The 23547-nt window shown below is 42.3% G+C and overlaps 1 protein-coding gene across 4 annotated transcripts in view; it reads right to left on the reverse strand.

Annotated features, from left to right (window-relative positions):
• Positions 1-16542, reverse strand: part of ZNF398 (zinc finger protein 398) — a 29060-nt gene extending 12518 nt beyond the window's left edge. The window contains exons 1-5 of one of the 4 annotated variants that reach the window (XM_057731969.1): positions 15662-16542; positions 14419-14512; positions 10875-11270; positions 3892-4018; positions 3270-3383 (exon numbers count right to left, since the gene is read on the reverse strand). In XM_057731969.1, coding sequence (XP_057587952.1) covers positions 3270-3383; positions 3892-4018; positions 10875-11270; positions 14419-14457 — 676 coding nt within the window. In that variant the 5' untranslated portion in view covers positions 14458-14512; positions 15662-16542. Of the gene's footprint in view, positions 1-3269; positions 3384-3891; positions 4019-10874; positions 11271-14418; positions 15611-15661 lie in introns of those variants that run through there. The other 3 variants (XM_057731968.1, XM_057731970.1, XM_057731967.1) reach the window with 3 other exon arrangements.
• Positions 16543-23547: the final 7005 nt, after the last annotated feature.

Below are 23547 nucleotides of genomic sequence, written 5' to 3' on the forward strand. Positions count from 1 at the left end.
AAAGATATAAAAACTTTTTTTGCAACTTTTGTGAAACAGGTATGGAACTGTAACATAACAGGTGAGTGTGATGAGTATTTGTGTAATAAGTTAGAAACCTCTAAGTTTTATTTCCAGGGTAATTCTTGTGTGCAAATAGGCTAAACTAAAATAAAAGGACTATCATAGTGAGATGTGCCTTAGGTACTGGTTTTGTTCAAGAACAGTTGGCCTTGCTGGACTAGAGTGGGCAGTGATAAAGGAATACGGGCGATGCACCCAAAACAGTGATGATCAAAGACGTCTCCCCAGGACTACCTGGTGAGGAATGAATTTATTCTACTTTTGGGTCATTCTAGAATCTTGGTTCGAGTCCATGCCTTCCAAATTAGAAGAAGGGCTAGATAATGGGCTTTTAGCAATTATTTCGTCTGAACTTCTTAGTTAAGGCTTTTCTCCAAAGAAGTCTAAAAATTTGGAGTTCAGTATTAAAACTATCAGCAACCAAATAATGGCCACACACACAGAGGGAGCTGGTCTGCATTTTGGCCCTAGTAATAGAGTTAGAGAAGAATTTCAGAAAACCTCAGGTTTATTCTGTTCTGTATTCTCGCATTCACTATTATTTTCTACTAATTATAAGCAGTTTTATCTCAGATGCTAGACATCAATGACTGTTCCCTAGGAGGAATAATAATTTCTCTTCTCCTTCATCAGATTCAGATGATGGTTGGAAACAGAGCATAAGATTAATTCTAAGATATCCGGACATAAAAAGGAGGGTGTGCCACATGGTACCATTGCTATCCCCAAATCTATTCTACTTATGTATATTTTTATTTAATTACAATGCATAGTTCTTCCTAAAGCTCTAAAATGGAATACAATAATAAATTATGGGTTTTATTTTATAAGAAATAGGGATAAAATCCAAACATATTTTAGAAAATTGTTTCTAGAAGTACATCAAAATTTTAATATAAACACGCTGGTCTAATAAATATTATAAGGTGTACTAAAATTAATATTGGGGAATTCCCAATTAAGATGGGGAATTCCCTGGCAGTCCAGTGGTTAGGACTCCATGATTCCACTGCGGGGGTCCCGGGTTCGACCCCTGGTCGAGGAACTAAGATCCTGCATGCCCTGCAGTGAGGCCAAAAAAAAAAAATTAAACAAACATGATGATGTTAAAGAAGAGAGAAGCTATTTGCTCAAAAATGAAAAGTTTTGATTCTTCTTTTTTCTATTATAACAGGACGGGAAAAATGATCTACATGGTTAGACTTAAGTGAAAAATAATCTATGAAAAAAAATTTTATTAGTTCTGTCGCTAAAGTGGCACAGCATTAGTACCCACCCGCCATCCACGTGGACAGTGTGTCATGCACCTTGATGACCAGTTAACACTATTCTCCACGGAAAGGAACCAGGACTTTTTTAATGTGTTAGGAGAAGAAAAATCTAAAATAGGCCTGTGTTAACACAGCAGGCTGAGACTCCCTGTCCTTAGAAGGCCTGCCTGCAAGGTTGGCGCTTGGCTGGCAAATAGTTCCCTATGCTGATATCAGACTTCCCTAAATGTTAAGAGTGCCTCACTGTGCCTGAGCTGTTTGTACAAACAGTGTGGTTTATGCTGGACATCCACTTTCATTCTGCGAGTCTGGAATCTTGGTACATGCCAGACAGAGGGTGCCACCGCAATGGGGAGCCCGCACACCACAGCAAAGAGTAGCCCCCGCTCTCGACAATTAGAGAAAGCCTGAGTGCAGCAACGAAACACCCAATGAAGCTCAAAAAATAAAAATAAATTTAAAAATTTAAGGAAAAGAAAAAAGGAACTGAGGCAGTACTGGAAGGACACAGGAGATAGTTTAAAAGTCCTCTCACTTGCTGACAATTTGAGCAACCAAAAGAAAACAACTGAATTAAATGAATAAAAAGTCATTAAAATATAATTAAACCTAAAAGGGGAAAAATATTAAGGGTTCTAAAGGTTAGACACATAAGAATCTTTTTAAATGCTATAAACTGATCAGTCCAAATTATATGACTCCTATCCTCAAGTTCTGGTAAATACCTAGGCTGATAATCACCAATGCAAGCTAAAACTCTAAAGAATAAAACAGAGTACTAAATAAATGCAATGCTTACACTGTTAATTTTAAGTAAAAATGTATTAAAGTATAAAGGGTGACTACCCACATATAGTCTTTTTTTTTTTAAGATTTTTTTTTTTGACGTGGACCATTTTAAGTCTTTATTGAATTTGTTACAATATTGCTTCTGTTTTATGTTTTGGTTTTTTGGCCCCGAGGCATATGGGATCTTAGCTCCCTGATCAGGGATCGAACCTGCACCCCATGCATAGGAAGGCGAAGTCAGCCACTGGACTGCCAGGGAAGTCCCCCACAAATAGAGTCTTAAAAACCAAGGTAAAAATAAGATGACAAGAGGGCAGCTAAATGAAACCTTCATATATCACCTCAGAAACAAATTATTTACACCTTTTCCATTCGTCCCCAAACAATAAGATGATATACTCGTTTTTTCTCACTGAGGACTATGTCACGTAACTAATAAAGGTGACCAAGGAGCCATTTCTGATAATGAATTCTTCTGCAATCAAATAACCCATCTTTATTTGTGATATGATTTTAGACTCATTATTTATATCCATGGTATAGAGATTAATAAAGTCTAGCCTGTTTCACTGCCTAAATACAATCACCTACACACTCTTAACAATAACGGGTGGCAGATATATACATTCTTCAAAACTCAGAGCATGTTCACTTAAGGGTTGAGCATTTTATTGTATATAAAATTCACATCAAAAGGAAAAATATAAACAAATATTGAACTGTAAGTTAATGATATTCATACTGAACTAATTAGGGGGAAATGTATTGATACCTGTACTGATTTTGAAATACATGAAAAATAGGATGTACTGATGCAGGGATAGATAAGGGAAGCAGAGATGGATATATACATAATAAGGAAGTAGAGTAAAATGTCAGTGATAGAATCCAGCCAGCCCCTTAGCACTTCTGAACAGCTGGGCACACATTCCCTCAAGAGCCCTTAGGTGTGTAGTACTGATGGGCGAAGGCCTTGGACAAGGTGATCTCTAAATTCTATTTAAATGCCTGATGACGCTTTCACAGTCTACTTGCTTTAGGACTGAGAAGCTCTAGAAGCCCCAAGCCCTGCTTACCTTCCTCCTGAGCCATCACCTCTGACCAGGAAAGGGAGACAAGGAGTGGATAATCCCTTCTCCTACTCACCTTCACTGGGGTCTGTGGGAATCTCACTTTCCTCTGGCCCTGCCTGCTCCTCTGTATTATGGTCTGCTTCTGGCTGAATCTGAGATAAGACATCAGGTTGATTCATGGCATAATCTAGGAGAGAAAAACGGGAAAGAGGGTGTGACAAAGCGATATGTGAGGATGACAACTAATGGCCATCAAAGCTGAACTGAAGGCTGTGAAGGCCACAGTCCCAGGGAATTTCTCTGAGTCTAGATCATGTCCCTCATCTGTTCACCTCCAACTATGGACAGTATCTAGGAAAACAGGTAAGAGGAGAGGTGACGTGTAGGAAAGGCACATGTGCTACTTGGTGCCTCAAGGAGGAAAGGCAAGGCCCTTTCAAAATGAAGGATACCATGGAAACCACTGCAGCAGGCACATCCATAACCCATAATCTTGAACTGCATTCTCTGTCCCATGATTTGGCAGAAGGAAAGATCGTGATTTCCTATTTAGCAAGGGTGAATTGGAAATCTTTGGCTTAGAACCAGAAGTGTGTGAGGACAGAGTGAAAATGAGAACACTGGAGGAAAAGGGACCAGACTGAGACCCTTGGAGCTGCCGTCACCTCATTCAAAAGGTGCCAACTTAGCCTCACCCATGGAGATGAGAGACTCGTAGTTGCCCTTCATGATATTCTTGTAAAGCTCCTTTTGCCACTCTTCTAATTTTTCCCACTCTGGAGTGGAAAAATAGATGGAGATATCATCAAATGTCACAGGCACCTGAAATTACAACACACGGGGGTTAGTTCCTCTCACTGCAATTCAACCATTCAATAACTCTCTACTAAGTGCCTACTAGTTACAAAAAACCTATGTGAGATGCTGAAAGGATACAAGCAAAACTTAAGACACAGATCTAACCTCCAAGAGTTGACAATGTTTTCACTGTGATAATCTTTAGGGCTATGAGTCTTAGGAGAGTGTAAACAGTCACTCATAGAGGTAGGTACAAATGCAAAGCAATATTTAATTCACAGTGCACAACATACTGTGAATGTCCATCAAGTACAAGGCTTATCCTAAGCACCAAGATTATAAATATAAGGTTTCTGCCTAAAAGGAGCATATGACTATATTCAAATTAATGACATGGACAAGAAATTTTGGAAACAGAGCTCTAATGGGGCTGGGATGAGCCTACAGAAGATAGGACTTTGGCCAGTCCTGAAAGACAGGTAGGTTATGAACAGGCCGAATGGAAAAAATATTTAAGCGTGGAACATTGGAGAATGCACTCTGCCTAGTTGGAGTCAAGGTTTCACGAAGGAAATGGTCATATACACAATAGAATTTTTCCACCTTCCAGCACAATTTTGTCTGAAGCTAGGAGCATATCCATACGCAAATGGATACGTTTTTCTGTAAAGAAATACAAGAGCTGCCTGGGGAACTAAGGTACCAAGCATGGGCACTATCCCCTAGTGTAACGCTTCTCTCCTTCTGCAGTCATCATAACGGCCAGCTCTTCCTTCTCCCACCTGACAGCTTTCTACAGTTTTATTCCTAAATATGAGCTAACTTCTAAGTATCAGTGCCATTTAGAGGAATTCTGCTGCATGATTAAGAGAGACTAAAATGAAAAGAGGGAAAAAATGACTGTGGAAAAAACAGAAATACCTAGGCAACAGAATTTTTTAAAAAACCTTAATTAGTAATCCCATAAAATTTTGAGAGATAGTAAACCCAAAAAATAAAAATGGGATGCTATGGAAAAAGGAAAATCCAAGAACGAGAAAGAGTCCTGGTAACTAATATCCATATCCATATATATATATGTTCTTTTTCCCCCAAATTAAAAAATTCAATAAAAAGATACTCATCTTCGTAAATGTAACGTATCCTTTAAAATACAAAGGTCTATACAATTCTATGAGGCAATTAATTTTCTCTCTAATTGCTTCATTTGTCATGTTCTTTTCCCCAACCATAAATTTTGTTCCTTAGGAGCTAGAACCATAAACTACTCATTTCACATCCTGCTCAGCAACTAAAATCAAGCTGAGGGCAAATGTAGATACTCAATAGTTAACTTTTATCTCACTACACAAAAGATTTGTGATGGCTTACACATACGATAAAATAATAACATACAATAAAATAATGACACGATAAAATAATGACAAAAATAAAGGATCAGGATGGGCTTCTGGTTCAAGACTGTGAACTAAACACACATGTACTTCCCTTCCCACCCACAGTTCCATTAAAATGACAGTAAATAAGATCTAGAGGGACTAAATAACAGTACCAACAGCCACTATGGAAAACAGTTTGGAGGTTCCTTAAAAAACTAAAAATAGAACTACCATATGATCCAGTAATCCCACTACTGCACATATACCCAGAGAAAACCATAATCCAAAAAGAAACATGTACCATAATGTTCATTGCAGCACTATTTACAATAGCCAGGACATGGAAGCAACCTAAATGCCCATGAACAGATGAATGGAGAAAGATGTGGCACATATATACAATGGAATATTACTCAGCCATAAAAAAGAATGAAATGGAGCTATATGTAATGAGGTGGATAGACCTAGAGTCTGTCATACAGAGTGAAGTAAGCCAGAAAGAGAAAAACAAATACTGTATGCTAACTCATATATACGGAATCTAAAAAAAAATGGAACTGATGAACCCAGTGACAGGGCAAGAATAAGGATGCAGATGCAGAGAATGGACTGGAGGACACGAGGTTGCGGGGGAGCGAAGGAGAAGCTGGAACGAAGTGAGAGAGTAGCATAGACATATTTAGACTAGCAAATGTAAAATAGATAACTAGTGGGAAGTTGCTGTATAACAAAGGGAGATCAACTCGATGATGGGTGATGCCTTAGAGGGCCAGGACAGGGAGGGTAGGAGGGAGTCGCGGGAGGGAGGGGATATGGGGATATATGTATAAATACAGGTAATTCACTTTGGTGTACCTCAAAAACTGGTACAAGAGTGTAAAGCAATTATATTCCAATAAAGAGCTTAAAAAAAAAAAATAACAGTAGCAAAAGTGAGGAGAGGCTGTCACTAGGTCAGAATTTCTGATGAGTTTCTCACTGAGACCTAGAGGATGCACCCGTGCTGGGGTCTAAGGTACGAGGAAGCTGCATCTTTGACAACTCACAGGAAAGGACTGCAGTAAGGAATCCAGAGAATTCCAAACTCCAAGCTGGCAGAGACACTGAGTAGGAGTAACAGTGGTTATAAACTGCAGTCTGAAGGTCTATCTTTGGAAAAGCAGGGGCCCCCTCCTTTGTCCTCATCAGCCCTGGTAAAACAGCATTTACCGCAAAGCTGAAACTCAGACCTTATCTCTAAAGAAATTTAAAAATCTGCCTGGAGACAGCATAGGGTTCCAGTGCGGTGCTGACAACTTAAGTACCATCTTACTCCTGGCCTCTGGGTGGCCCCCGCACTGCCTGTTTGCTCCTTGCATGGCACCTTAAAGTGAAGCCCACCTATATAGGGCACCTATAGAGAGAGCCTCTCCTGCAAAGGAAAGATCCTTTGGTTAAACAGACTTATATGGTGGCAGAGAAAACATGCCAACTTCTTCAAATAAACCTACTAATTAACCTACCAACAACCAAGGATTATTCAATACTGAAAAAGTAAAACTAACAGCATCAAGATGAACACACACTACAAACAATCCTAGAGGATTAAAGAAAAAAAAAAAAAAGCAAACAAAGCTCTAAGACATATTCCCAGAGACATTCAAGTAGATATTACATTCATTAAAAAAAACATTCAGGCTGCTTTAAAAAAGGAGAAAATAAATATTCTGAAAAATTAAATATATACTTGTTAAAATAAAAATCAGAAAGGCTGAAAGGAAAGGTTATAGAACTCTAGTTTAAAAGGTGATCGTATAGTAACTTATATATGCAGGATCTAGAAAAATGGTACATACAGATCAAGCGGTTTACAAGGCAGAAACAGAGACACAGATGTGGAGAACAAACATATGGACACCAAGTGGGGAAAACAGGGAGGGGGGTGGTGGTGTTGGGGTGGGATGAATTGGGAGATTGGGATTGCCCTATATACATTACTAATAAGAAAAAATATCAAACTGTACACTTTAAATACATACAGTTTACTGTATGTCAATTATACCTCAATAAAAGTTTAAAAAATAAAAAAACATTAAAAAATAAAAGGTGAAAAATATGAAGGAAAAGTTAAAGACACAGACAATAATCCGTCATTCGTCAAACAGTAATTCCAGAAAGAAAACAGAAAAAATGTGGAAGGGGAATGAAAAATTATAAAAATAGAATCACAGAAGAAAAGTTTCCAGAGCGGAAAAGATCTCAGTCTTCTGACTGAAAGTTCACACCAAGTGCCCAACAAAAATTTTAAGACCTGCACCCAGATACATCCTCAACAAATTTTAGAAAAACCAAGTACCAATAGAAGATAAAAGCTTCCAAAGAGAGAAAAAATAAAGACTTCTTACAAACAAATGAGAATTGATTTGTTATTAAACTTTTCACCAATGGCATCTGATGTTATGAGACAAAAGATCAATGCCTTTACAATTGTGAGAGAAATGGACTATCATTCAGCCTTGAAAAGCCCATTCTGACACCTGCTCCAACATGGATGGACCTGGGAGAGGTCATACTCACTGAGATACGCCCGTCACAAGGGTACAGATACCGTATGATCCCACCTGGATGAGGACCTACAGCAGACAGACTCACAGAGACAGAAAGCAGTTCCGGGGTTGCCAGGGGCTGGGGCGGGGGAGGAGTTTCTACAGGTACAGCATCAAAGTTTTGCAAAATGAACAAGTTCTGCAGATGGATGGTGGTGATAGTTGTGTAACAATGTGAATGTACTTAATGCCACTGAACTGTACACTTAAAATGGTTAAAATGGTAAATATTTTTTTCTTTTTTCCCCCCGCCACCCCAATGGTAAATTTTATGTCATATATATTTTACCACAATTTGAAAAATTAAAATTAAGGAAAAAATTCTGAGGGAAAATTATTTTGAACTTGGCATTCAAAAGTAAGGGCAGAATAAGAGCATTTTCAACAAATCAAGGACACAAAAGTTCCCTTGTGGCCCACGTTTCAATCTAGTGAATCTTCAATATATTTTAATTTCATGAGGAAATTTTTGAGAGAAATCACATTATTTTATATATGAATTTGGAGTTTAAGATGGACAGTTTAAATGTTATCTGTTTATCCAGGTAAGACAGTAAGTACCTTTTCTGCTATTCTTATGGCAAATACTAAGTTTAAATTACTCCCAAAACCTTCTGGAGGTGCTCCAGATACACAAACAAAACGCCCCGTGGGGAAGGTTCTCTGTCAGATGCAGACTCTGACCCCTCCTGGCCACCCGCTCAGCCCTGCAAACCTTGACGGGGGCTCCATGTCCTCTTCCCGCTCACTCTTCAGCCTGCTCCACCCAGTCCTCCCCGCACCGCACTGAAATAACTCTTACACAGTCCCCGGCAAGGTTGTGTGGCCACACTGTATTCACCATCCTTATCTTTCTAGACCTCTCAGTAACACATCAGCCCACACAACACTGTCCCTTGACCCTGTGACCCACACGCTCACTGGCTGCCACTCCCACCACTGCCACTTGGCCCTTGGATTTTTTCTCCTGCTTCTCCGAGTTCTCTCCCACGGTAATCACTTCTGGCCTCACGGCTTACAATACAATCTGTATGTCAATGATTTCCAAGTATCTCTCACCTTTGAGCTTCAGAGACCAGTTAACATCTCTCCTGAAAGTATCCCAGGAGGTGAAACCAACGCTGCCAAAGGAGAACTAATTCCCTCCCACGCCAAAGCATCCCCATCTCCGTAAATGCCAACACCATTCATCCGGTCCTTCCAGTCAAAAGCCTAGGAGTCCGTCGTTAAGAGCATATACTCTGGAGCCAGCTGGGTCACAGAACAACGCTGTTATTTATATTTACTGTCTGTATGATCCTGGGCAACTTAGGAGTCTTATGAAAGTATTTATAACAGTAAGTGCTCAGTAAAACATCACAGAATTGACTTACAGCTATTATCGTTCTAAATTCCTCATTCCCTAATTCCCATCAGTTAAGTCCTACTGTCAGTTTTACCATCAATATATCCTGGCTCTGTCCCCTTGTCCCCATCCCCACTGCTGCTACCCGCATCCATCCCCTCTCCTATTACAGCTGCCTTACTGTCTTCTCCCTGCTTCTATTCTTATCCCTTGATCCATTCGGCCCATAGCGGCCAAAGAGACTCTTTCAGAATACAAACCAGATGTAACTCCTCTGCTAAAAAACCCTCTAATCTTCCCATTACACCTAAGATGAAGTCCACACTCCTTAACTTGGTCTCCAATGCCCTACGTCAGTGGTTCACAACCATTGTGCATATTCGAATTATCTATGGAGGTTTAAGCTTGATGATTAGGCCCCATCCTGAACCTGTTAAGTCAGAACCTCTCGATGTGATGCCCATCAAAATTTTAAAAGCCTCCCAGGTGATTCCTGTACAGCCAGGCCTGAAGAACACTGCCCTAAATGAGCCACCCCTACTTCTCCTGCCATGCTCCACTTAATCACTGCACACCAGCCAGCTGGTCTTTTCCCTTCCCCTTAGTGTTTCAAGCTTGTTTGTGCCTTTGGGACATTGCACTAGGTATTCTTTCCGCCTGGAAAGCTTTTCCTCAGATCTTCTCCCAGTAGGGTCCTTCCTGTCATTTAGGCTCAGCCTAAATATTAGCTCCTCTATGAGACCTTCTCTGACATCCAATCTAAAAAATAAATCACCAGATGGCACTTTTATTTTTATCAAAGCACTTAAATGGATTTATTTTGTTTGTTTACATTATCTTTCCCCCTAAAATTTAAGCTCCAGGGGAGCTTACATGAATTGTTCACTGCTGTGCCTTCAGGTAGTAGATATCAAGCAAATAGTAAGTGTTCAAGAAACATCTGTTGAGTGAATGATGAATGAAGGAACCGGCACGTTTGGAAACTAGCTGCCTCAAGGCTGTCTCCCATTGCTCAAGAATGATGTTTATTTCCTGTTGTTTTATGGGCTATTCCCTTCATAAAGGGTGGGCCCTCGCACTGCAGCGCACTCTATAAAGGATGCAGAGGGACAGGGTCCGTGTGGAGCCTAGACCCACAGACGGCCCCGAATCCTTACATTAACCATTGGACTCTACATCTCTTCCTCTGTCCTCCTCTAATTTTTTTTTATTACCAGAATTGCCAACAAATTTAAATTGACTGATTTAAATGATATTTAATTTCATTTCCAACCAAGGCTGTAGCAGATGGGTTAATAAAGAAAAAAGTGACCTGGGGGGTAATGGGTAGGAGAAAGCAAAAGAGAAAAAAAATCCATCTCCCAGATAGCCAACTTTGGATTGGAAAGAGTTTTCCAATCTGAAGTTTAACACTTCACACGATCACTGAATTGAACATGGAATGCTTTCCAAATACATAAACACAAAATAACTTCATGGTTCTTTCAGCCAAACTGATTGACCAAGACTATCCCTTACTAATAGTCTAAGGACTGGTGGTAGCACTCCGGACGCAGAAGTGGAGGTATTACCTTTGGGATATCTCCTTTAATACCAGGGGGCAGCCGCAGGACCCAGAAGTTCCTGTTCCTCAGCAGGTTCTCCAAGTTCTCCAGCCGCCTCTGCAGCAGCCCGTACTCCTGCAGCAGGGTCCCCAGCACCGCCCACTTGCCCTCCAGCTGGTTCCCGAGATCAGCCACTGTTTTTTCGCAGCTAGCCAGCTTCTTCTCAGCCGTCCCTGTCCGTCCTTCCAGGTGCAGGAGTCGCCGGCTGTGGACCTCCACCTTTCTCTCGATAGCCTGCACGGCCGCCACCACGGTCCACAGGGAGATGGCCGCAGTTTGCAGGTGTGCTTCATTTGCGGCTGGGGGTGTGGGAAGAGGAAGCGCCTGCAGGGATGTAAGGCATTCGGAGTCCCAGTCGGAAGTCTGTGCGTGGTGGGAGAGGAGACCAGACACTGAGTGTTAGCAGGAGCCCTGATCCAAACTAAAATCAGATAAGCGCTGCTTAAGTGGCCAGCTGAGATTAATCTAAATATAGTTTTAGTACTGCCTGCATAAGCCTCATCTTTATGGAGCTCATTGGCATCAAAAGCCAAGAGAGCTGCTTTGGCGGTTCAGGGATGGATGAGGTAAGACAGTGAATGGGTGAAATAGGATCAAGCAGCAGCCTGGCACACTCCCTGGGGTATACGACCTCGAGCCAGTCACCCAGAGGCCAGCTTGCTGCTGCATCCTCTGTCTCTGGAAAAGCTCTAAGTGCACCAGGATCTTTCCACGTTTCACTGAGCTCAGTGCCCTCTGAAAAACCCCTTATTGAGGGCTGGCCCCGTGCACCACCCTGCTGACAAGCCACAACCACACCATTCCGTACTATCAATAGTTGAATAAGCCGAGAATACTGAGTGTAGAGAAAACATGATGGCGATTTTCAAATATTTGAGGGTTATAAAACAGAAGGCAGGACAGACTTGTTTAATCCTATACAGTGTACTCAGAGGGCAGAACTAGAATCAACAGGAATTTTCAGGAAGGTAAACTTTGGCCTATATAAGTACGTTTTGAACTAGATCCTTCCAAGAACATAACAGGCTGGCCCTTCACCAGACATACTTTGGAACAAAGAGTGTGTAAAAAATGATCCACCCGCTAGAGTAATGGAAATAAAAACAAAAATAAATAAGTGGGACCTAATGAAACTTCAAAGTTTCTGCACAGCAAAGGAAACTATAAGCAAGACAAAAAGACAACCCTCAGAATGGGAGAAAATATTTGCAAACAAATCAACAAAGGATTAATCTCCAAAATGCATAAACAGTTTATCCAGCTCAATATCAAAAAAACAAACAACCCAATCCAGAAATGGGCAGAAGACCTAAACAGGCATTTCTCCAAAGACGACATACGGATGGCCAGGAGGCACATGAAAAGTGGCTCAACATCACTAATCATTAGAGACATGCAAATCAAAACAACAATGAGGTATCACCTCACACCGGTCAGAATGGGCATCATCAGAAAATCTACAAACAGTAAATGCTGGAGAGGGTGTGGAGAAAAGGGAACACTCTTGCACTGTTGGTGGGAATGTAAATTGATACAGCCACTGTGGAGAACAGTATGGAGGTTCCTTGCAAAACTAAAAATAGAGTTACCATATGACCCAGCAATCCCACTGCTGGGCATATACCCAGAGAACACCATAATTCAAAAAGACACATGCACTCCCGTGTTCAGTGCAGCACTATTTACAATAGCCAGGACATGGAAGCAACCTAAATGTCCATCAACAGATGAATGGATAAAAAAGATGTGGTACATATATACAATGGAATATTACTCAGCTGTAAAAAGCAAGGAAACTGGGACATTTCTAGAGACATGGATGGACTTGGAGACTGTCATACAGAGCGAAGTGAGTCAGAAAGAGAAAAACAAATACCGTATATTAACGCATATATGCAGACTATAGAAAAATGGTACAAATCAACCGGTTTGCAAGGCGGAAATAGAGACACAGATGTAGAGAACAAACATACGGACACCAAGTGGGGAAAGTGGGGAGGGTTGGGGGGGAATGAATTGGGAGATTGGGATACCAAATTGTACGCTCTAAATATATGCAGTTTATTGTATGTTAACTGTACCTCAATAAAAGTTCTAAATAAATAAATAAAACAGAAGGCAGGACAGACGTTTAATCCTATGCAGTGTACTCAGAGGGCAGAACTAGAATCAACACGGAATTTTCGGGAAGATAAACTTTGGCCTATACAAATACGTTTTGAACTAGATCTTTCCAAGAACATAACAGGCTGGCCCTTCACCAGACATACTTTGGAACAAAGAGTGTGTAAAAAATGAAACTCCTACAATAAATGGGAGGTTGGACGAGGCTCTGCAAAGCCTTCTGACTCCGTGAATTTGATAACCTGCCCTCTGGCCACAACCTCCAGTCTCTCCAGCTCTCCCTCTACCTTACTCTCCTTTCCCCTGCTCTGCAGTCCCACTGAACCCTGGACCGTCCCATCTGTTCCTGGCTTACTGGCCCGCTCCAGGCTTTGCTTTCTTCCTTGGCTGATCGTTTCAGCTAACTTCAACCCCTTCATTCATGTCTTTCTGCCTCACCTGCTTGGCTAACCTCCAGCTTCAAATCAGTTCAATTCTTCTCACTCTCTGTTCCTGGAAGCAGGCTGGTAAGCCCTACAAAATGAAGTCACACAACCGGGTACACTGGTGTCACCACGCACCCATGGTCTCTAAGGTCAGCAGGGACTCAGCACTGCCTGGTGCCTCCCATGCTTCTCTTCCCATTCCACAGAGCGGCCACTACAAGCCCGGGCCTTCTCTGACTTCTAGTGCGGCGCTTCTCAAACTCCTGAGCACAAGCATCAACTGCAGATCCCGGGAAAATGCAGACTCCAATGCAGCAGGTCTGGGAGGAAAACTGAGACTCTGCATTTCAAACAAGCTCCCAGGTGACGCTGACACTGCTAGTTCAGGGAGCACAGGCGGAGCAGTAAGGCTCCCTCCTCTGCAGGCCCCACACTCGCAGGAGACCACATGGCCTCCTACTTTGAGAAGAGAATTAGAATTATTAGACCTCAACTCTCTCAACTTTCTCTTCTTTTCCTTCCCACTCCTTCCCACTCCAAACTCATCAGTAGCTTAGTCCATGCTTTCTTCTTTCCTTCCCTCAGGAAAAAGGTTCTTCCTGTTTAAAACTAATCTCTCCACTTTATGCTCTGAATGCCATCTCCTTCCACATTTTTAGGCACACCGATCTTTTCTCTATTTTATGGTCAATGTTTAAACCTCTCCTGAGTCTTCTCCATGGGATCGACCTGCACTGCTTCATATGGTAGCCCCACGTGGCTACTGGACACTTGAAATGGGTATTTCAATGGAGCTGTGACGTGAGTATAAAATACACAGGAGATTTTGAAGACTTAGTATGGGGAGAAAATGTAAAATTTCATCGATAATTTCTTAATACTAATCACACATTGAAATATTTTGTAAGCATTGGGTTACATAAAACATATCATTAAAGTTCATTTCATCTATTTTTCTTTACTTCTAATATGTGACTGCTGGGAATTTCCTGGCGGTGCATTGGTCAGGACTCCTCGCTTTCGCTTTCGCTGCAGAGGGCCCAGCCCAGCAGGGCGCTGGGCAAAAAAAAAAAAAAAAAAAAAAATTAAATTAAAAAATAAAATGTGACTAGAAAATTTAAGGTTATATATGTGGCTTCCATTATATTTCTATTGCACACGGCTGGCACAGACGCATGATCATCTCCACCATACTGAAAAACAAGATAGGAAAGGGAAAAACAGGTCCCAGGGCAGAGATGACATTCCCCTCTGCTCTATCCCCCACCCCACTGCTGCCGCTCTCTTTTTCCTCCTCCTCTCACTTTCCGGTCACCACTCAGAAGCCCTGTCTGGCTCCTGATCCCCTACAATGGCTCTCCTCGGGGGAGAGCAGAGGCTTCCTAACTGGCAAATCCAAGGCATCCCTTCCGGTCCTGTTACTTGACGAGTCCCTGCTGGCTCTGCACGGCTCTTGTGTGCAGGGACTGTCTTGGTCAGCTCTGCAGGCTTCGCAACTGATTGAGCGGGCTTGGCACGCGGCAGGCCTGCGGTAAACATCCGCAGAAAGAATAAACACGCAGAAGGTAATCCCGCCCTCGGAACCTGCAACCGGTCATTCACTCCGCAATCCCGACGGAGGGCCTCCCGTGTGTCCGGCATCGTCACGGGCTGGGCACTGGGGATCCCTGTCCTCCCGCGGTCCTTCAACACGCCTAGCTGTTTGCCGTCACCACCGCATCAGTGGCTGCCCGAGGCTCAGGGGGCGGCCGCGAGGGTGGCTCTGTGGGGTCGGCTCCCAGGGCTGGGGGACGGCTGATGGAAACCCCGAACCAAGCCAACCCCGAGCCCCGCGTCCGGCGGCTGGCGCGGGGCTGACGCCAGGCGAGGCTCGCCTCCCCGCTCGTTCCCTTTTCACTGGTGCAAGGGCCTCCCTCCGCCGGGAACCTCCAAACGCGATGCGGGAGCCGGCGCCCCACACGCGGGCGCAGGAACCACCCGCTGGGGGAGCGCGAGCCGTCCCAGACTCGCGCCGGGCGTTGGGGTCCCCCCCAGGCCGCTCCCCTCCCGGTGGGATCCCCGGGGATGTCCGTGCTCGGCCGCCCGGGCTGCGCCCCGCTCCGGGGCCCCGCGCCTGACAGGCCGGGCTCCCCGCCCTCCTCTCTTCCCTCGGGCCGGGCCACGGAGCCCGAGGCGCCCCGACCCTCCCGCGCTCGCCGCGCTCACCGGAGCCGGGGCCGCCTCGGCCATGGCCCTGCGCTGTCCGGCCCGGCCCGGAGTCGTCGCCGCCGCCGTCGCGCGGCCCCACGCAGGCCGGCCCCCGGCCTCTCCGCGGGCGGCGCCCGCCCGGCCCGGCCTTCCCCGCCCGGCTCTCGCACCGCCGTCGGGCCCGGCTGCTCGGGGCGCGGGGACGCGGCAGAGGCGCGGGGCGGCCGGCCGGTGGAGCTCGGGGGGCGGGCAGGCTCAGCCGCGCTCAGCGCGCAGCGGCCCCTCAGCTGTGCTTTGTGGGCACCGAGCGCACCCCCCGGCACCGTTCGGGCCTAGACGCGCCGCCCGCCCGTGCGCCCGCCCGCCGCGGCAGCGCGCCCCCTGCCGGCCCCGGCGGCCCCCTGCGCCGCCCGGCAGGCCGGGCTTCGCTCGGCTCGGCTTGCGGGTGGTTTGTTCTACGCGAACAGGTGGGTCCGGTTTTCTCACAAACCCCGAGAGGGCTCGACGGACTGGCGCTTAGGGCCCAGCCACAAACCAGGGTCCATTCTGGGAAGTGCTTTTCTTCCTGGAGGCCCAACCAGCAGGCCGCGCCCGAAGGGAGGCGCCTGGGGGAGCGCGGCCTGACGCAGGACGGTGGAAAAGCGCGGAGAGCGAGGCCGGGTGCCCGCGCGGCGCAAGGAGGCCGTGGGTTCGAATCCGCGACCGAGAGGCGCAGGTCCGTGCTGAAGGCGCCCTTCATCCCTGGCAGAAATCGCGAATGTGGCTCCCGGGGTGGGGAGCGGCTCACGTCCCACGTGGCCGGTGTGAGAACCAAAATTTACAGTCGTCCTTCCATCTCGGATTACGGAAGCTGTGGTTTGCTGGATCTGCGCTAACGGGCAGCGAAGAACCAAGTGTTAGCCACGGAGGTTGTGTGTTTCAGGCTGACAGAGCGCGTGTTACAGGAAGACAACCACATAACCCTGAGTGTCCAGCACGGCCCTCCCTGCAAACAGGCTGAACAGGACTCGGAGTCCTCCCGAACCTGTATTTCAGCAAGTGAATCAAGTCAATGCCCATAACAAAGAAGCTATAAATCACAAAAGTATGAGAACCGTCCTGTTGGGGCACCTGCTCTGGAGCCTACCAAGCTACTTTTAGAGGGCAACTACACCTGCAGTGTGTAATTTGAGGTACACCTCGAATTAATATATATTTTGGTCAAGTGGTGAATGATGGTTAAAAATTGCTCTTCTCTCAATCAGTAACAGAATGAACTTCTAGAAAAGAGGGGGGAAATCTGAATTTTCTTGGAAAGGAAATTCGTTTTTGTAATTTTATTATTAAAAATGTATTTATACGAGATATATAGGCATATATACATATAAATGTATGTATACACATACATATATTCTCTAACTATGCCCATTAAAAGGGCATGGGAGCAGCAGTACCCTCAAGAACAATGAGCACAGGTGCCCAGATCTTGTTCTCTAAAAAAAAAAAAAAAAAAAGTATTAATTAAAATTTTAAAGTTTGACCTTATAAGGCAAGAACAGCAATTACCAGCCTGTCACTGCTGGACACTCCTTTAAATAGAAACAATTAAATAGAAACAATTGAATTACTAAATAAGACACTTTCAACTGAGCTTCTTGGGGTCATAGGTCTAGTTCTGCCAGTATAATGTAACATTACCATTAAATGTTCTTTCGTCTAATAGGACTTTTTTAATTCTTAGCCTTGAAAATTTGGAGGATGGCGATAACATTTCATTGAAGCAGTTTCACTGACTGAAATTTTGTGCACTGTTTCAAGAAGAATATTTGCAGAAGCAGATTTAAGGTGGTTGTACTCATAGTTTTATTTTCCAGTTTCTAATATTTTTGTCTGTTATACATACTGGAGAAAAATTTGTTCTTAAAGTTTGGATCTAGAAGTGGGACAATGGAGCAATTTAACTGGTTTTCAAGTTAAGAAAACAATTGAAATTTCCATCTGCATCTTGGCTTTCCTTGTATGCACGTCAATTTCAGCATCTTTCTTGGAGTAGAATCAAAGGGAAATTTTTTCAGCAGCAATCGTGTTGGAAATACTTGCATTCTCAAGGCACATCAATTTATTCAGCAAATTCCAACAAACTGCTTTCTATGCAAACCACCATTGGTTATTAGTAAGTCTTGCTACCTTGGTAATGTTCTCTGGAAAATACAAAATGAAGAGCTTCTTTATTCTGTAAGACTTTGAAGGATATAATAGCTGTTGTTCTATCCTGTTTAATTATCTTGCATATGTACACAAGAGAATTTCGAAAGTTCTTGTTTAACAAAATTTGTTATTGTTTGAAGAAAAATTGTGGAAGTGGTCTACAATCTTTTTGCTTGAAGCCACTCATTTTCTATCACATCTTTTTAAGCTATAACCATTTTCTGAATATAGAACTGAAGGGCGTAAACAAATTATATGCTTGTATCCAAAGCCTTTACCTTATTTGTTCTGTAGTTAATAATTTTGTGCATTTCTGTTTACAGATTTTATATTCCATAAATGTTTCTCAAAGTCAGATTCACTATGTGTGTGAGACCCGGGAATCTTTCAAGTAAGGAAAGAGGAAACATAGTTGAATTAATCACTAATCCTCTATGTTGTCAAACCTAAAAACATTAAGGTTGATTCTTCATGTCCAAATGTTCACATACCATATACATGCTGTGGTAGCATATTTCATAATTTCAATAACCTTTTCTGTGTACAACAAAATATAAATCAGGAAATAGTATTTAGGAATGTTTTCTAAAATAAATCAGTATTTAGAATTTATAGCTTGAGCAAATCTAAAAAATCCTTTCTCTTCAACTGCTGAAAATGGTTATCAGTCTACAGTAATTACTTCTACAAGCTTTAAAAAAATACTACCCTTCACAGATCCCAAACCACGAGGTGTTGTCTTATTAAAAGCATTCTTGTAGAGTCCATTGTTTACAGAGAAGAAATGTATTTTGTGTCTCATTTTATCACCTTTCTCCTTTTTTCCCCATGCTCTCTCTATATTTTTAATCATGTCTCAATCAAAGATGATTTATCATATATATGTCTTGTACATGACTTTTTTTGTCCTTGTGAAATTTTGAGGTAGCTATGTTGACATTCTGCATTTAATTTTACCCTCCCTAATATGTGAAAAATTACCAAATAGGGCTTTTTCTTTTTTAAGATTAACAGACTAAATGGGATTAAATAAACATCAGTTTCTAAAGATTAGTCAGTATTATGAATGCAATTGCAACAAGTAAGTCTACAGTAATTAGAATTGTAATACAATCTAATCTTTATTATTTTTGCCCTGTGGTCATATTTATATTTTTATAAATGTCTGTAGGTTCAAAAAGGATACAATGTTCTTTATAAAGTTATCTGATTAACATTCTCTCAATATTCACATTAACTGTTAATATATTTAACTATCTGAAAGTTCTCATTTATTATGTAGGATTAGCACCTTTCATAATCCTCAGTAATTATTGTAGCATTTTACTTTTGCAGTATTAAAAATACATTCATACATACCTCAACTATTAGCATTTCAACATATATTACATCATCAGATTTTGCACTTCAAGTTACATCTACAATTTAGAATACTTAATTTGAAAGTAGATGTTCACATAATAACGACTGCCATGCCGTTTTTTTTTTAATTACATTTTATTGGAATATAGTTGCTTTACAGTGTTGTGTTAGTTTCTGCTGTACAGCAAAGTGAATCAGTTACACGTATACATATATCCGCTCTTTTTTAGATTTCCTTCCCATTTATTTTTTTTAATTCTTTATTGGAATATAATTGCTTTACACTCTTGTGCCAGTTTTTCAGGTACATCAGAGTGAATCAACTGTATTTATACATATATCCCCCATATCCCCTCCCTCCCACTACTCCCTCCCATCCTATCCTGGCCCTCTAAGTCATCACCCATCATCAAGTTTATCTCCCTATGTTATGCAGCAACTTCCTACTAGCTATCTGTTTTACATTTGGTAGTGTATATATGTCAATGCTACTCTCTCACCTCGTCCCAGCTTCCCCTTCGCCCCCCAACCCCCAACCCCATGACCTCAAGTCCGTTCTCTACATCTGCATCCTTCCCATTTAGGTCACCACAGATCATTGAGTAGAATTCCCTGTGCTATACAGTGGGTTCTCATTAGTTATCTGTTTTATACATCATAGTGTATATATGTCAATCCCAATCTCCCAATTCGTCCCATTCCTCCTTCCCCACTTGGTAACCATAAGTTTGTTGTCTACATCTGTGACTCTTTCTGCTTTGCAAATAAGTTCATCTGTACCATTTTTCTAGATTCCACATGTAAATGATATTATACAATATTTGTTTTTCTCCTTCTGACTTACTTCACTCTGTATGACAGTCTCTAGGTCCATGACATGCCATGTTTATGTTACTGAAGATTGATGCACTAATGGGATATGATGGCGATCTACCCAACAGCACAGTCTTACTCATGTACAGGTTTAAGGATGCCAGAAATGACACTGAGTAAGCATTCACCTATATCACTTTGCAGTGGCCAAGGCTGAACACCACAGCTCAATAACAGAATTTAGCCAAACACTGAGCTTGAAGCCAAATAGAAAGTAGTGCACCCCCAGTACACGTGCATGTAGTTCTCATTTAGGCATATGTGAAAGGCCCGGCAATTGTGCAATGACCAGATTACTGTGATTGTACACGGAAATTTCCAAGTCTATTATCCATCTCGGTTGAAAGTATGGATGTTATTTTTTATTTAAATATTTTTATATTCATATGATGTAAATAGATTGAAACTATTTTCTATTTTTACTACCAATGGCCACCAGAATTCTGAGACTGACACCTTTACTTTTTCTTTTTGTCTTTCTCCTTTCACATTTATTATCCCTTTTCTGTGCTTTGCAGAATATTTGAAATATACAGCAATGTATAAAGAAGACAAAAGCCACCTATAACTGCACTATTCAGAGATAATCACTCCACATTTTGGTGTCTATCCTTCCAGGCATCTTTCTTCTATGTATATTTGTTTGTTTGTTTGTTTGTTTAACATAGTTGGAACCATAAGTACTGTTTTGCAGGCTGCCTTTATTACTCAATACACTTGCATATCTTCCCTAGCATTAAATATTCTTCTAAAACATAAATGTTTACATATTATTTCATTGTACAGGTGGTTAATAATTTATTTCTACATTTAGGTTCTAATTTTTACTGCAACATAAATTTAAGATGATTCGGCTTATCCATAATTGTTTATAAGCTTTTTTGACTGTTTCCTTAGATGCAGTTGCCAGGAGTGAGAGATGAATGGGCAAGGGCATGATTATTTTACACTCTTTTTCTTTTTAACTTTTTATATTATATTGGAGTATAGCCGATTAACAATGTCGTGATAGTTTCAGGTGCACAGCAAAGTGACTCAGCTATACATATACACGTATCCATTCTCCCCCAAACTCCCCTCCCATCCAGCCTGCCACATAACATTGAGCAGAGTTCCCTTTGCTATACAGTAGGTCCTTGTTGGTTATCCTTTATAAATATAGCAGAGTGTACATATCAATCCCAAACTCCCTAAGTATCGCTTCCCTCCACTCTTCCCCCTCCTCCCCCCACCCCAGAACTGTAAGATCATTCTGTAAATCTGTGATAGACTCTTGAGGTATATGGCTATCCAGAGAAGATATGCCAACTTACATTCCCACCAGCAATATGTAACTCTCACTTTTGTTTCTGTTGCTGTCGTTGTTGTGTCTTTTAATGTCTCAAAGTTTATTTTTTTATTTAAATGTGCCTTGTTTTCACTTTTCTTTATTCATTATTTTTAAATTTTTATTTTTATTTTTTATTTTTTAGCCATGCTGCGCAGCTTGTGAGATCTTAGTTCCCTGACCAGAGATTGAACCCAGCCCCTCATCAGTGAGAGCACGAAGTCCAAACCACTGGATGGCCAGGAAATTCCCCAAGTTTATGTAGTCCGATCTGTCAGTGTTTCCCTTTATGCCTTCTAAATTGGTGTTTTGCCATGTTATTCCAAAACTAAAGATATTTTTACATTTTCTTCTAGTTGTGGGAAAAAATATCTTAGAGTCTTCCCTTTTCATGATCTCTTTCTAGCAATAACAACTAATATTTATTGAGTACCAAGTGTCAGGGACCAGGCTATGCTCTTTACATGTCTTATATGATCTAATCTTCTCAGCTGTTCTATAATAGAGATAACAAGCCTTAAAGGTGAAATAATTTGCCCAAGTTCACAGGACTAAGAAGTGGACAAGTCGGGATTCAAATACAAGTTCCTTTGACTTCCCAGTCCAAGTTCTTTTTTTTTTCTTTTAATTTTATTGAAGTATAGTTGATTTGCAATGTTGTGTTTAATTTCTGCTGTACAGCAAAGTGACTCAGTTATGCACACATATATTCTTTTTCATACTCTTTTCCATTATGGTTTATAAAAGGATATTGAATACAGTTCCCTGTGCTATACAGTAGGACCTTGCTGTTTATCCACAGCCCAAGTTCTTGATCACTCTGCTGCACTACTTCCCTTTGAAAAAGAAAAAACGTATCCATTTGGCTGCACCGGCTCTTAGTTGCAGCATGCGGGATTGAGTTCCCTGACCAGGGATCAAACCCAGGCCCCCTGCATTGGGAGCGCCAAGTCTTAGCCACTGGACCACCAAGGAAGTCCCCATATGGACTTTAAACCAAATATTAATGTGAAATTGTTACCTGAATGAGGTAAGAAGAGAGAGCCCACCCATCAGAGATGGCTGAAGATGGTTATAGATTTTTCATTGAGAAGACTTTACAATTTCAACCATCCAATAATATGCAAAATTATCTTTTCACTGCCAAGTGTAAACTGATTAACAGCTTTTGGGTTTTGGAAAAGTCAACAGTGATCATTGACACTATAACATCTCTTTTAAGTTTTATGATCATTTATGAATGTCTCCATGTGTCAGACACTGTAGAGGGGATAAAGAGTAGAATAAGACAAACTTTCTTTCCTCGTGGGGCTATGGCTTGACTTCGGAGTGGGAGGTGGCAAGAAAGCAAATAATTTCAACTCAATGCATAATGCATGATTGTGTGATGTTGTATTCATTTCCTGGGGCTGCTGTAACAAAGTACCACAAACTGGGGGGCTTAAAACAACAGAAATTTAGTTTCCCACACTTCTGGAGGCTGTGATTCTGAAATCAAGGTGTCAGCAGGGCCATGTTCCCTCTGAGGCTCTGGGGAGGGTCCTTCCTTGCTCCCACCTAGTTTCTGGGATTTGCTGGCGATTCTTGTGTGCCTTGCGTGTAGAGGCATCACTATCACTCCAATCTCTGTCCCCCCCACCATCACATGGTGTCCTCCCTGTGCCTCTGTGTTTCTGTTTCTCTTCTCCTCTTATTCAGACACCAGTCATATTGGATTAGGGGCCCACCTTACTCGCATATGACCTCATCTTAACTAACATCTTAATCACATCTTCAAAGACCCTATTTCCAAATGCGGTCACGTTCACAGATACCAGGGGTTAGGACTTCAACATATCGTGGGGGGGGGGGGGTGGGGGGGGAGTCAAGGGAGGAGGTCGTCCAACCCACAACAGATATAAACATGAAATAAAAGCAGTTGTAGTAAGTAGCATATAGGAAAGAAAGTTGTTCTGCGTCCTGGGAGTTTCAGGGAAGGTTTCCTGGAGAAGTTGACATGGTAGCTGAGTCTCGAAGGAAAGTAGAAGTTATCAGCTGTCCTGGGAATGGGAGATGGTCATTCCAATCAGAGTGAAGAGCGATGCAAAGTCCCAGAGGTGTGCTCAGCATGGGATATTCAGAAAAGTACATGTGGGACAGTGCTGCTGGGTCTTAA

This window comes from Hippopotamus amphibius, chromosome 4 (genome assembly GCF_030028045.1).
Source record: "Hippopotamus amphibius kiboko isolate mHipAmp2 chromosome 4, mHipAmp2.hap2, whole genome shotgun sequence".
Lineage (NCBI taxonomy): Eukaryota > Metazoa > Chordata > Mammalia > Artiodactyla > Hippopotamidae > Hippopotamus > Hippopotamus amphibius.